The 13,558-nt window shown below is 48.2% G+C and overlaps 1 protein-coding gene across 3 annotated transcripts in view; it reads right to left on the bottom strand.

Annotated features, from left to right (window-relative positions):
* The window catches only part of CRACDL (CRACD like), a 145,098-nt gene that overhangs the window by 21,496 nt on the left and 110,044 nt on the right, over positions 1-13,558 (bottom strand). For all 3 annotated transcript variants that reach the window (XM_078444401.2, XM_078444400.2, XM_078444399.2), the window contains exons 6-7: positions 12,086-12,313; positions 6,604-8,164 (exon numbers count right to left, since the gene is read on the bottom strand). In XM_078444401.2, coding sequence (XP_078300527.1) covers positions 6,604-8,164; positions 12,086-12,313 — 1,789 coding nt within the window. The remainder of the gene's footprint in view (positions 1-6,603; positions 8,165-12,085; positions 12,314-13,558) is intronic.

Consider the following 13,558-nt stretch of genomic DNA (forward strand, 5'->3'; position numbering starts at 1 on the left):
TTATATTATTTTTGTTTCCCTTCCCTTATGTTCATCTGTTTTGTCTCTTAAAGTCCTCATATGAGTGAAGTCATATGATTTTTGTCTTTCTCTGACTAATTTCGCTTAGCATAATACCCTCTAGTTCCATCCATGTAGTTGCAAATGGCAAGATTTCATTCTTTTTGATTGCCAAGTAATATTCCATTATATATATGTGTGTGTATATATATATATATATATATATATATATATATGTGTGTGTGTGTGTGTGTGTGTATATATATACACACACACCACATCTTCTTTATCCATTCATCCGTCAATGGACATTTGTGCTCTTTCCATACTTCAGCTATTGTTGATACTGCTGCTATAAACATTGGGGTGCATGTGTCCCTTCAAAACAGCATACCTGTATCTCTTGGATAAATACCCAGTAGTGCAATTGCTGGGTCATAGGGTAGTTCTATTTTTAATTTTTTGAGGAACCTCCATACTGTTTTCCAGAGTGGCTGCACCAGGTTGCATTCCTACCAGCAGTGCAAAAGAGATCCTCTTTCTCTACATCCTTGCCAACATCTGTTGTTGCCTGAATTGTTAACGTTAGCCATTCTGACAGGTATGAGGTGGTATCTCATTGTGGTTTTGATTTGTATTTCCCTGATGATGAGGGATGTTGAGCATCGTTTCATGTGTCTGTTGGCCATGTGGATGTCTTATTTGGAGAAGTGTCTGTTCATGTCTTTAGCCCATTTCTTCACTGGATTATTTGTTTTTTTGGGTGTTGAGTTTGATAAGTTCTCTATAGATTTTGGATACTAACCCTTTACCTGATATGTCATTTGCAAATATCTTCTCCCATTCTGTCGGTTGCCTTTTAGTTTTGTTGATTGTTTCCTTCGCTGTGCAGATGCTTTTTATTTTGATGATGTCCCAGTGGTTCATTTTTGCTTTTGTTTTCCTTGCCTCCGGAGACGTGTTGAGTAAGAAGTTGCTGTAACCAAGGTCAAAGAGGTTCTTGCCTGCTTTCTCCTCTGGGATTTTGATAGCTTCCTGTCTTACATTTAGGTCTTTCATCCATTTTGAGTTTATTTTTGTGTATGGTGTAAGAAAGTGGTCCAGGTTCATTTTTCTGCATGTCACTGTCTAGTTTTCCAGGCACCACTTCCTGAAGAGACTGTTTTTATTCCATTGAATATTCTTTCCTGCTTTGTCAAAGATGAGTTGGCAAAGATTAGTTTGTGGGTCCATTTCTGGGTTCTCTATTCTGTTCCATTGATCTGAGTGCCTGTTCTTGTGCCAGTACCATACTATCTTGATGATTAACAGCTTTGTAATATAGCTTGAAGTCCAGCTTCCCATTCATTTCAAGAGTGCTCACTTTTACATCTTAGATCACGGTATAATTGTTGCTTTAAAGTTTTTTTCTAATAATACTAATATTTGAATCACCTCAAGGTTGGTGTCTTAGAAAATTTTTTAGGTTTTCCTGATTCTTTGATATGTTGAACAATTTTTGTTTGTATCCTAGACATTTTGAGTGTTTGTTCACACTCGGTCCTATTAAAATTCTCAAAGGTTCTGCTGTACTGATTCTAGTCAGTCTCATGCAGATGCATGTCAGAGACAAGCTCTTAACCTCATGCACCTAGGTAAGGACCCTTCCTCAGGTGTCTCCCTTCTGTGATTTCCACTCCCACTCTCCAGTTTTCCAGCTAGAAAACCAGGATTTACCCTCTATGCTGCTGTGTGCTCCAGTGACCATCACCCCGCAGGGCAGGGGGCAAGAGAAAGAAGCCTGCGGGACCACCACAAGCACAACCTGTCACTGTGCTCGCTGCTGTGAGGGGCTGTGGCTTCACTACTAGATCTCTGCTGGCATGCTGCCCAGAGAGTCAAAGGGCTCTGAACCCCACATGCTGCTATGGATGGAGGTGGTGCTCATCTGAGTAGGTCTGGAAGGATTAAAAGAGCTTTGCCCTAAAAGATACCATTGCCACAGCCGCCAGGACAAGAAGTTCCAGTTTGCTGCTGGCACTTGCCTGGTGCAGTGATGAGAGAACCCAAAGGGCTCCAGCCTGCAGGCTGTGCCACCACATGGAGGGGCTTGCTGCTTAGCTGCTGGTGCTCACATGGAGTAGGGCCAGGACTGTCCAACAAACTGCCCTACAGGGCTGGTGCTGGTGGTGGTGGGGAGCAGGAGGAGCAGGGCTGGAGAGTCACAAGAGCGGGGGTCTGCAGAGGTTGTTGGTACCATGGAGGCAAGGCAGGCAGGTCTTCAGAGTCCTGATCTCTCTGCCCAGCCCACCAGCTCCTACCTACCTTTCAGAATTCTCTGACATTCACTTCATGCATTTTGTCAAGGCTTTTAAATTTTATCAGTGGGAGACATAGGGTGGTGTGTGTTTACTCCACCTTGGTCAGAAATGTAAGTCCCTTTTTAAGGAATTTTAAAGAAGTAGGATTACAAAGTGATTTTTCTTTATAATTTTTAGACTTTTCAGTGTTTTTTCCATGTTAAAATCTTTTTGATAACTCTGAGTTCTTTAGCTTATCTGGATAGATGAGGTAACTGAAAAGGAAACTGACTGAGGTTGGTGGAGGTATGGATAATTATGAATGTTGAGATGTCAAGACAGGGATGCCCACAGGCGGTTAAGCGCTGCTTGCTGTGGCTGAAGGAGTCAAAGGAAGAGAGAACTTGAGAAACAGGTGGGAATATGAGATGTGTTCTGTCTGGGGGCACTGAGGAGAGTTTGGTGCACTGAAAGGCAGCCAAGGAAGAGAAAATATATGCAGTTGGAGAAGCACAGGAAAGGTGGAGAAATGGAGGCCCAGGATGTTGACCATACTTGGTCAGGAAGGGACTGTCAAGGGAAGGATAGGCTGAAAAGAGGAGGAGATGTGAACAGACTTTTCTTTTCTTTTCTTTTTTTAAGAATTCAAGATATATAAACACAATTGACCCTTGAACAACACTGGTATGAAGTGCCAAGGTCCATATATATGAGAATTTTTCTAAATACCATATAATACTATAAACGTATTTCCTCTTCCTTATGATTTTCTTAATAACATTTTCTTTTAGCTAGCTTACTTAATAGTAAAAATTCACTATATAAGACACATAACGTACAAAATATATGTTAACTGTGTTATCGATAAAAGGTCAACAGTAGGCTATTAGTAGTTAAATTTGGGGGATTACAGGTGGATTTTTTGGCTGCACAGGGGGTTGGTCCCTGTAACCCCTGCACTGTTCAGTGATCAACTGCACATTTTTTAGCATGATACCAAAAAAAGACCCCTTATGTTCTACTCAAATGAACTTGAATACAACTAAAGTAACTGTCATAGAGTAGGTGACAGTCTCTTTGAATTCCTTTCCTCCAGAAAATGCCTCTGACACCCAAAGACAAGATGGGCATCTATCTACACTCCCCTGCGGCATCCAGCTGCCACCTGGCCCTTTAGACTGGTAAGCTCCTTGAGGGCGAGGTCCTCATGCTTTTCCTGATGGCCTTTTGGGAGCCAGCACAGTGCTGTGTGTATCACAGAAATATATGCAATATTTCTTGCAAGAATGAACGCATGAATGAGTGAGTACCAGAGTCTAGAGAAAGAGGTTCAGAGGTCTACGTGTGCTACTGTATCACCCGCCCAGTCTGGAGGGAATGAGCTTAGACAGAAGGCTGAGGCTCATTGTCAAATGAGGCTCCTGGGTGACAATGGCAATTTGTCCAACTATTCTCCAAAATACCCAACATGTGACCACAACCAAATGAAACAAAAATTACACACACACAGAGAAGAATGACTAGAAGGAAAGGACAACAGGGATAACATCTAGAAAACAGACTCCTAAGTAGTGGCTTTTTTCTATATACTTCCTACGTTTTACCATTTTCTCACACAAGAATCTCTTTTTTCCTGACCTGTCATTTGGACTCTGGGATGGACTGGCTTACCAGGAGGATGGGTAATGTCCTGCACAAGTGAACAAGGCTGGTAACCCCAGGCCGTTAACCTCCTATTAATGGTCTTGTTTGCACTGATGAGCACATACGGTACTGGGATTGCAGAACCGCCCCAACATGGCCCTGTGAGGTCCAGCCCACTTGGCAAAGCTGGGCTCCTCTGTTTACTGCAACAACTGGGACATCCTCCCTGCCTCCCCCACGGAAGGATTCTTTCATGCCTTCAGAGAAGGAAGGTGGGAATGTGGACGAGAGGAGGAAGAATAAGCAGAGTGTGGGGGACAAAGTGCTTGAGTCCTGAAAGTAGGATTGTGCACCCATCTGGGACACCTTGGTGACCTAACTCTCTGGTGTGTGCACCCCTGGAAGGCATACAGGGGTGGCAGCCCATCTGGGAGCTCTGGGTAAAGTGCCTGCCACCACAAGATAATAAACAGCCGTAATTAGGCCTTTCTGGAAAACTGAATAATACTGATATTGAAACTTTTATTATATGTATGTCTTGTATGAATTTAATTGCCTCCAGTGGTTATATTTTGGGAGAAGTGAGGATGGCAGTAGAAGTAATAAGAATGAATTAAACCACAAGCAGATCCAGTGTCTGGGGAAGATAGAAGCTGCTTTCACTAATGGGATTTGACAACACAGACCCTGTGATTCTGTTCTGGTCTGCATGAGGCAGGCCCTAGACCCCAAGGTCCCAGGCAGCAGCCACAACCTAACCTGACACTCGCCCTTCAAATACCACCCACACTTTGAGAGAGATGGTTTCAAGCAGAATGAGGGTAATTCTTCCCTTCCTCTCTCTGCACTGAAATGAAAATCACTACCCCTGCCCTAAAGTAACCTAGATTCTTTCACCTTGGAATTCAACTGGATTGGCTATTTCTGTCACTTAGAGAATGTTAACAAGTGCACAATTCTTTTATACTATACTTTTAAGTAAAGCTGTAATAAATACCGTATTTTATAAATTAAAGAAAAAAAAATAAGGTCCTTATAGACCAGTCCAGTCATCTGACAATAAACAAGCCTAAACTCTCACAGCTTAGGCTGAGGAAGTTTTAAATTATTAATATGTCAAGCATTGCCCTCTGAAGCTTCTTTTCCAGCTCTGACCATGAACCCAAGTATCCTGTGTTTAAGTTCCATTCAGTCAGCAAGCCCTTGAGAGACATTTTCAATTCCAGGCCATGAAGGTGGATGGTGCTGATGTCAGGGTTTTATCTGCACAGAGCAAACCCCCTCCTCCCTTGATATTTCAATGGGTTTTTGAAGCACTCTACAATAGCTTCAATAACCTGGCTGGAAATCTGCAGAGTGGATCATCAGCTACAGCTTGAACCTCTCCCAGAGCTCCCTTGCTAATTAGCCTAATGTAGCGACAGTAGCAGCAGCAAAAAATTACAGCTGAGCCAAGGGGCCTTGGATCAGGAAGGCCATGCATGTGGGCTCCTTCAGGGGGTTCTCCTGGCACTACTCCCTGGAACCGTCACCTTAAGAATTTAAAGCACTATACACACACACACATACACACTTTCACTTCCTAGGATGAAAGCAGAAAAGATAAGAGTTTCTTTGAAAACTGTCTTTACATTGCTTTCTGTGAGCTAATTTTTTCTTACGTGTGCACTTCACCTTCCTTTTAGGGTGTGGGGTCCCTAGAACAACTGCATCCTATTTCCTCTCTGTCCACAATGCAGCACTAAAGTGGAGTCCTGGACTTAGAATAGCCACTTAAAAACATCCTGAAAGTTTTGGTTTTTTTCAAATAAAATTTGCCATGGAAAATTTCTCTTTAGGGCCCTCATCACATGCACACACGACTGGTCCGTGTAGTTTCGCTTCTGGCACACTGATTTCCATTAATAAAAGAACCCAGCAATGAAAGATGATTTAGCTCTACCACAAATACCCATTTCCAACAGATTTGTTTCATCTGAAACACTATAAATAAAAAGTGACAAATGTCAAAGACATAGAAAGGTCATCTATTTTGCCTCTGCTCATTTTAAAGGGCAGTTGCTTTAGAAGATTCTTCCATTCAGCCCCAATCTTCACACCACCTCCTTTCTGGGACAGGAAGTTAACGCCCACCCGGAGGGGCTCTCCTTTTACATAAAAGGCTCGTGACTCCAATAAATGGGATGCTTCCCGCATGAGGCTGGGCCACATGAGCCTGATTATTAAACAGGAAAAAATTCTTTCTTGGGGAGTGGGGTGGGGGGAAGGTCAGAAGGACACTAAATGACAGAGGAGCCAGATGCTTCATTTATAACCAAGAAGTGCTGTAGGCCCCAGGAGTACCTCCTTCTACCAGAGTACACATATCCCAAGATTCTGGAACTCAATGAGCTTCCGATCTTAAGAAATGATAGAAGCATTTGAACGATCCCCTGAGCAGCCCATCTCCTCTCCGGGAATATGCTCCAAGATGGGTTTTTACATTTTCCTTACTTCTCCGAACTTCCACAAAATCCTGCTCTGTTTCCCCCTTCTCTGGTCTCTATTCATAACTCTGGATGAACCGTGTTAGTGGTACCGAGAGGGATTCCGACGTTTTCGCCTTTAGATCTTGCACACTCTGCGGACACCCCACTTGCACGGCCCTGCCCCTTTCCCACCAGGCGGCGCGAGCTCTTACCAGCTGCCCTGTGCTGCGACCGCGTCTCTGCCGACCGGGTCTCCCGTCTTAGGTCCTGGGGCAGCGCGGCCTTGACCAGCTCCCCGGGGCCCGCGTCCGGGGACGGCAGGGGGCGGCTCTGCAGCTGCGGCTTCCGGGGCAGGGGCGGCTTGGAGCTGAGCGGCTCCGAGGGCCGAGCCTTCCCCTTTCCCTGCTCGTGCGGGGACCGTGCCCCTCGAGGGGAGGGGGCCTTCGCAACCTGACATTTCTCGTCTTTGGGGAGCAAAGCCAGCCCCCCTCTTTCTAACCGGATTTCAGCGCTGTATCTCTTTATCCCTCTTGCTTCGGCAGAGGACGCCTCTCTGTGCTTGAAGGACAGAGACGTGGAGCGCAGCTTGACGGCAAAGGGGCCTCTGTCCTCCCCCGATGTCGGCTCGCGAGCCGCCGGGCAGGGGTCTCCCGGGGCGTCCCGGGGGCTCCGGCCCGGCCCGGCCGCCGCGTCCCCCGAGTCCCGAGAGCCGCCGCCGCCGTGGGGCTCGGGGGGCGCCCGCAGGTCGTCGAGCGCCGCCTCGCTCCTCCAGGCCAGGCTGCTCCTCAGAAGCGGCAGGCGCACCGGCAAGGCGCCCGCGGGGCCCGCGTGCTCCAACAGGCGGGCGCTGCCCGAGCGCGGCCACGCCCGGCCCGACGACACGGAGAACTTCACGGCCCGCAGCTCGCTGCCTGCCCGCTCCACCTTCCGCTCGGGCGCCAGCCTCTCCGGTCCCCCCTGTGGGGGCTCCGCGGGCTCGGCCCGGGGCGGCTCGGCCTCTCCGTCCAGGGGACCGGGAGCGGGCTTCTCCGCAGGCGGCTCGCAGGCGGCCGGCGCGCCGGGGCTCTCGCTCACCGCCGGGGCCTTGTGCTTCAGGCAGCTCTTGGGAGCCGAGGGGCTTGGGGCAGGGGCCTCTGGAGATCCCTTCCCTGCTCCCTCGGGCTCGGGCGCTTCCAGCGTCAGCTCCACCTCCTTCTGGACACTTTGGTCTGGCCCATCTAGACCAGGGGGTGTCTCCGAGGTGATGGCAGGGTCAGTCTCGGGAGGCGTCGTGTCCCCCTCGGGGATGGAGGGGGATAATCGAATCTCCATGTCTCCAGAAGCACAAATCACCTCATCAGCTGTTTCCCTGGCTGGGGGACTTGTGCTTTCCAGGGACGGCTCCTCCCTCTGGATTTCGCTGTCAGGATTATGGTGGTGATGTGGGGAACCTTCTGGCAGAGATGGGGACTCCGCGCGGGGGACTGGGCCTGACTCAGACTCAATGACCTCGGGGGTGGCTGGTCGGCTTGAGGTGTTATCCCCAAGGAAGCTCTCCTCCTCGGCGCTGGCACTGAGTGCAGGGCAGTGCTGCAGGCGTGCCCGCCTAGCCCGTGGCCCCTCAGATTGCAGCATGGTGGCTAGTCCTCCAGGCTCAGGGCTTCTGTCCAGTCCCACATCCTGCTGTGCAGAATTGGGGTTCTCTTCTGTGCTGACTTTGGGTAAGGACTTATCATCGTATTCCTCTTCCTCTGGGGTGCACGTCAGATCACTCAGGGATTCAGACTGTGCTCGCTGCCAGAGATAAAAAGGACAAAGACAGCATCATCATGTCAAATATGTCAAATGCCTATGACATTCCCATTTTGTATAATAGGAAACAGTGTGTCTCTAAAGCTGGCACCTAAGCAGGCACTGACACAGGGTAGGGTGTCTCTTAATAACTCCCATATTGGTCTGTTTGGAATCTTGCCTTACAAGTTCAGCTTTCAGCAGAACAATGGGCTATGCCCTCTAGGTAAATGGTGCTTAAGGTTCTAGTGGCTGAGCCACAAACACTGCTCTACAGAGCAAAGGGAAGGGGATCAAATCAGCTGGGTGTCTGCCATGCTTTACACTCCACACCTATTATTTCATTTACTCTTGATTCATCCCAGCAAGGAAGAATTATTTCCTCTTTGCACTTGTAGTACTGGGAGCTCAGAGAGGGCCATACTTTGGTTAAGGCTGAGCTTATTAGCTCAGGTGAAAAGCTGGTGCTCTCTCCATGACCCTGTGCTGCCTGAGAGCTAGTTTTCCATCTCAGTTCTCTCTCTCTCTCTCTCTCTCTCTCTACAGAGATGGGCCCCAAGGTGAGGGCAAACTGGTTTGCCTAAAGGGTAATTTCATATCACATCAAACACAGTCAAAGGCAAACCACAGCTTACAAGATAAAGTCCAAAAGCATAGCTGATAGGATAAAGTCCAAACTTTTCAGTTAAGTCAGAAGTCTTATATTCTCTGGTCTTAAATTATTTCTCCTAGTCCCTGCTCAGGTCAAGCCATGCCCCCACTAGTGAATGTGCCCGACTCTGGGCCTGAGTGACTGGCCAGCTGCTCTTTACCCACATCTCCAGGTGTTCTACCAGTAACCCCCAAGAACAGTCTGAGATTCTACTCCAACAGGAAGTCTTGCCTATTGCCTGCAGCTTATGGTGCTCCTCCTCTCCCCAAGCCCTACCGGTGTGACAATCAAATACTGCCTTGTATTTTTTGAAGTCTCTGGAATTTAAATTTAGTCCAACTTCCTCCTTACTGTACCCAAACTCAGTTGCTGCTCTCTTAGGAAGGAAAGGAGATCAAAGTAGCAATGAATCATTCAAAAGCATGAGAAAATGACCAAAAGGTTGAGGGTGTGAGGTCAATCTTTTTATAAAAATTTTTTTTAAATGTTTTTGTTTTTGAAAGAGAGAGAGAGAGAGTAAGTGGGTGAGATGCAGAGAGAGAGAGAGACAGAATCCGAAAGAGGCTCCAAGTTCTGTGCTGTCAGCACAGAGCCCTACGCGGGGCTCAAACCCACGAACCGCAAGATCATGACCTGAGCTGAAGTCAGATGCTTAACCGACTGAACCACCCAGGCGCCCTGAGGTCAATTTTTTTAAAAAGTTCAGGACATCAGACCTCCTTTCCTTGATGTTAAGAAACGTTCAGGGAGTGTTTGCAGTAGGTTTTAGTTTTTGTTTGCTGTGTTATTTTAACATTTCCACTGGCATCTGCTTGCTAACAGAACACAGATAAGTGGGATGTCTCTGACAACGCCTAAGTGAACTCTTGCCAAGATGCACAATTCTATTCCCATGGATTTGAAAAGAGGAAGATGTGCAAAGAAATCTACAGAAGAATTTTCAAAAGCCACAGTTTCAATAGGTGTCACGGGCCTTTTGCTACTACAGGAAATCACTGATGTTGAAACCTGTTTAGGATGTGGGTCATGCTTTAAAACTATCGTAAGCCTCACTAAATGAGCATAAAGCTGAGAAGCAGGCCTGGCTGGGAGCGTCCCACCTTGGGCCACTGGCAGATACAAGGAGGTAAGGGTGGAGGGCCAGGCAGAACAAAGGTAGTGTGGAATATGGACTCGGACACTGAACAGAGTCTCTCGAGGGAACAAAGTGGCTTCTGACTTGGTCTGGGATCGTCAGCTTGGTCCTGGGATCGTCAGGAAGGATGCATAGACTCACTCCCTTGCTGCTGCCACCTCCTCTCCCCTCCTCTCCTGGGCCCTCACAGCAGCCTCACATACCCAAGAGGGGCCAGGGTACCAGGAAAGTCCTGATGGTTGGGAGGAGGGACCTCATGACCGAAGGGCAAAGGGGGCTATGAATACTCGAAGGAGAGAGGCCCTGCCTTAGGACCCAACAGTGACTCTGGTGACCGCTGGCCAGATACCTCTGCCCAGTCAAAAACTTAAGGTATCCATGCCTGCTCCCTACCAAGAAGGGGAACCAAAGAAGGAAGGAAGATATGTAAATGACAGAGTTTAAATCAAGGAATGTTTACCGGACTGACTAAATCAGAATTTCTGTTACTCTAAAAAATGGGGTTCAAGAGCTAAGTCAAGTTTAAATGTAAAGAAAGAATGAGAGGTACAGCTTTGTCCAGAGGACAGTAAGGCAGGAAGTTTTATCTCCCCCATCTGGAGTATGAGTGCGGCTTCTCTCTGCTACAAAGTCCTGAGCAGGCTGTGGCTGGTTACACGTACCCTTGCCAAAGCAAAAGACATCCCCATGGGAATAAACCCTAGACTTGAGGCCAGAGGGAGCTGGCTCTGTCCCTGCCCTGTGGTCCCACTCAGTATGAGGATAGGCAGGTTCGAGTTCCTGATCCTTGCCAAGTCCCACAGCAACAAGCCTGTAAATGCATTGGATGTGCAAGCACTTATACAAGTGTCCAGCTTGCACAAAGGCTTATTGGCCTGAGGGTAACCATAGCTGACTTCGTTCTTCAGCCTTAGTCCCCTCTAAAGTCAACCCTGCTGGCCTGAGTTTAAAAAGCACCTACCTTCCACACACCCAAAGGAAACCCCACTGTCTCCAGGGAGTCCCCGGAATCCTGAGAAGTCCCAGCCCACCATTCCTAGCTGAGCACCTAGCTCATCCTGGGCACTTCATCAATACCCCCCCAATACTGTCTCCAAGGAAGGAGGGAGAGAATGTTGGTCTGTGAACATCTCTTTCTCAGCACTCTCATTCTCTGTGGCCAGTCTGGCCCCACACCTGCCCTCAGCTCCTCCAGGGCTGGAATACTGTGGGCATCAGGCAGTGGAGAAGTCTACAATCCTATGTGGACCTCTAACCTATGGGTACTATGAAGACAAAACACTCCACGAATGAGTTCTCGACACCCAGAACTACAAACTGACAACTACACAGGCAGTGTGACCAAAGAGGGATCTGTCCTCACAGGGGCACAGTCCCCATGCTAATAAGTAGGTCCTTGTCCAAGGCAGAAGTCTGTGCTAGTGTGCCAGCTTATCTGTCATTGGTTCATGTCATCTGTTCATCCATTCAACAAATGTGCACTGAATGCCAGCTGTGTGGTTAGCATTGCTCTAGGGGCGGGATGTAGGGCTGGGACAAGGTCTCAAGAAGACTGGCAATAAACAAGTGAGCATACACAATTATAAAGGTCACTTATGTGTGTGGCCTGTGCTATAAAGAAAGTGAACGCACTGGTGGGAAGGGAGGGCTGCTTTCCATAAGATGGTCAAGTGAGCCCATCTGGGAAGAAGACCTCTGAGCTGAGACTCCAAGGCTAAGGAGCCAGCCAGGAGAAGAATGTCTCAAGCAAGAGATCAAGGCCTGAGGCCAGAGACAGGCCAAATCGTGTTGAGTGAGTGAGGCAGAGAATAAGAGTAGGTCTCAGAGGTAGGCAGGGCATGGTCATGCCAGGCCTGGAGTGTGGACCTTACACTCAGTGCTGTTGGAAGGCAAGGGACCCACAGCATGTAGCAGCTTTCACAGGAGGTGCTGCAGAACCAAAGAACAGATGGCATGTTTATGCAAGGAAGAGACATATCTGACGTATATTGAAAAAGATGAGCAACTCTAGCTCCTGGAGATGGTCCTACTGACCATGGGGTTTCTCGGAAGGGGCACGTGACCCTGAGGGGAGAGAGGCGGGGGTGGGTGGGAGTGGGGGGCCACCAAGTCTGCCTGTAAGAAAAAGCCCGATTACCGAAGACAGCCGCCTCATTTTGCTGGACCGCTGGTTGCGGGGCTTAACCAGGAGCTTGTGCTTAGCTGCAGAATTGTCCAGGCAGGAGGAAAATTCTGGAGGGTAATCGAAATCAGCCACGGGTGCCACGCTGCTGTCGGAGGTGCGGGGGGAGACACTGGCATCGCTCGCGTGCCTGGAGGAGAGCTGGTCTGGAGACTGTGGCCGGGATGAGGATACTAAAGAGACCTTCAAGGGAGAAGAAGCAAACACACCAAGCATTAACTTCGTGGTATGAAATGGTCCCACCAGCACATCAACTCCCTTCTTGTATGGTGCTCAGTCTTCTCATACCATCTCTGGGCTTTACATGGAAGGACAGATTTAAAATCTGGCTCTCAACAGGGAGGGTTCCAGGACACCCCCTTAGAAAAGTGTTCCTTAGAAAAGCTGGCAGCTTTAAAAGTTGGGCCAACCCCTAACAACTTACTCATTTCCAAGGCTGTGCAGAGAACCTATGTCCTAGGCACCCTTGATGAGATAACCCTGCCTTCACCTTCCTAAGCAGGTATCTGTGATTCAGACAAAAGCCTCTTTCTCTGGTGAAACAGACCGACCCGATTTCTCTAAGAGCAGCCTTGGTCCTGAGAGGGTGGCCCAAATGTGTGATTTTACAGGCTGGGGCAAAAGATGTGCCAAGCCCACCACCCAGCACCGCATTGCGGCAGCTGCATTTCATTCATTCTAGAAGGTTCCTGTATCTTCATGTGTCCTCTTGGAGACATAGGGCTTTAAGTTTCCATCTGTAGTTACAATTATTTTACTAGTTTATACCTCAGCAGGGAGGCACTAAGTCAGGCAAGGGCAAAAGTGTTGTCAGAGAGGAAGGGGATTTGGGGAGTCACGTGGAAGGATGAGTGCAACACGCTGTTACCTGCCCACTGAACTTGGCAAACTCCATGACTGAGTGAGGTCTAAGTGGGTTCTGCCACAAAGACATTTGTCAGCATGAAATAGTGTGTTTGGGGGGGGGGGTACCCACCGTGCACCCCTGAGCAAACACAGCCCAGATGAGCGAGGAGCAGGGAGAGCATCCGGGAGGTGCTGGGCTTCAGTTACAAATCTACCACCTACTTCTGTTCTACTGTGGTGCTCAGTATTAGGGTCAAGTTTACATTTTCCCCCCAATGTTTTTTATTTGCCAAATTTTATGTTATACACACAACATTTACTATTGTGACCACTTCTAACCACACAGTTCAGTGGCATTAAGTATACTCATTTTGCTGTGCAACCATCTCCAGAGCTTTTACTCTTGTAAAACTGAAACTGCACCCACTCAACAACAATTCACCATCCCCCATTGTCAACTCCTGGCCACCACCACTCTACTTTCTGTCTCTATGAACTTGACTACTCTAGCTACCTCACACTGAGTGGAATCATACCGTATTTGCTTTTTTTGTCTGGCTTATTTCACTTTGCATAATGTCC

This window comes from Panthera onca, chromosome A3 (genome assembly GCF_046562875.1).
Source record: "Panthera onca isolate mPanOnc1 chromosome A3, mPanOnc1 haplotype 2, whole genome shotgun sequence".
Classification (NCBI taxonomy): domain Eukaryota; kingdom Metazoa; phylum Chordata; class Mammalia; order Carnivora; family Felidae; genus Panthera; species Panthera onca.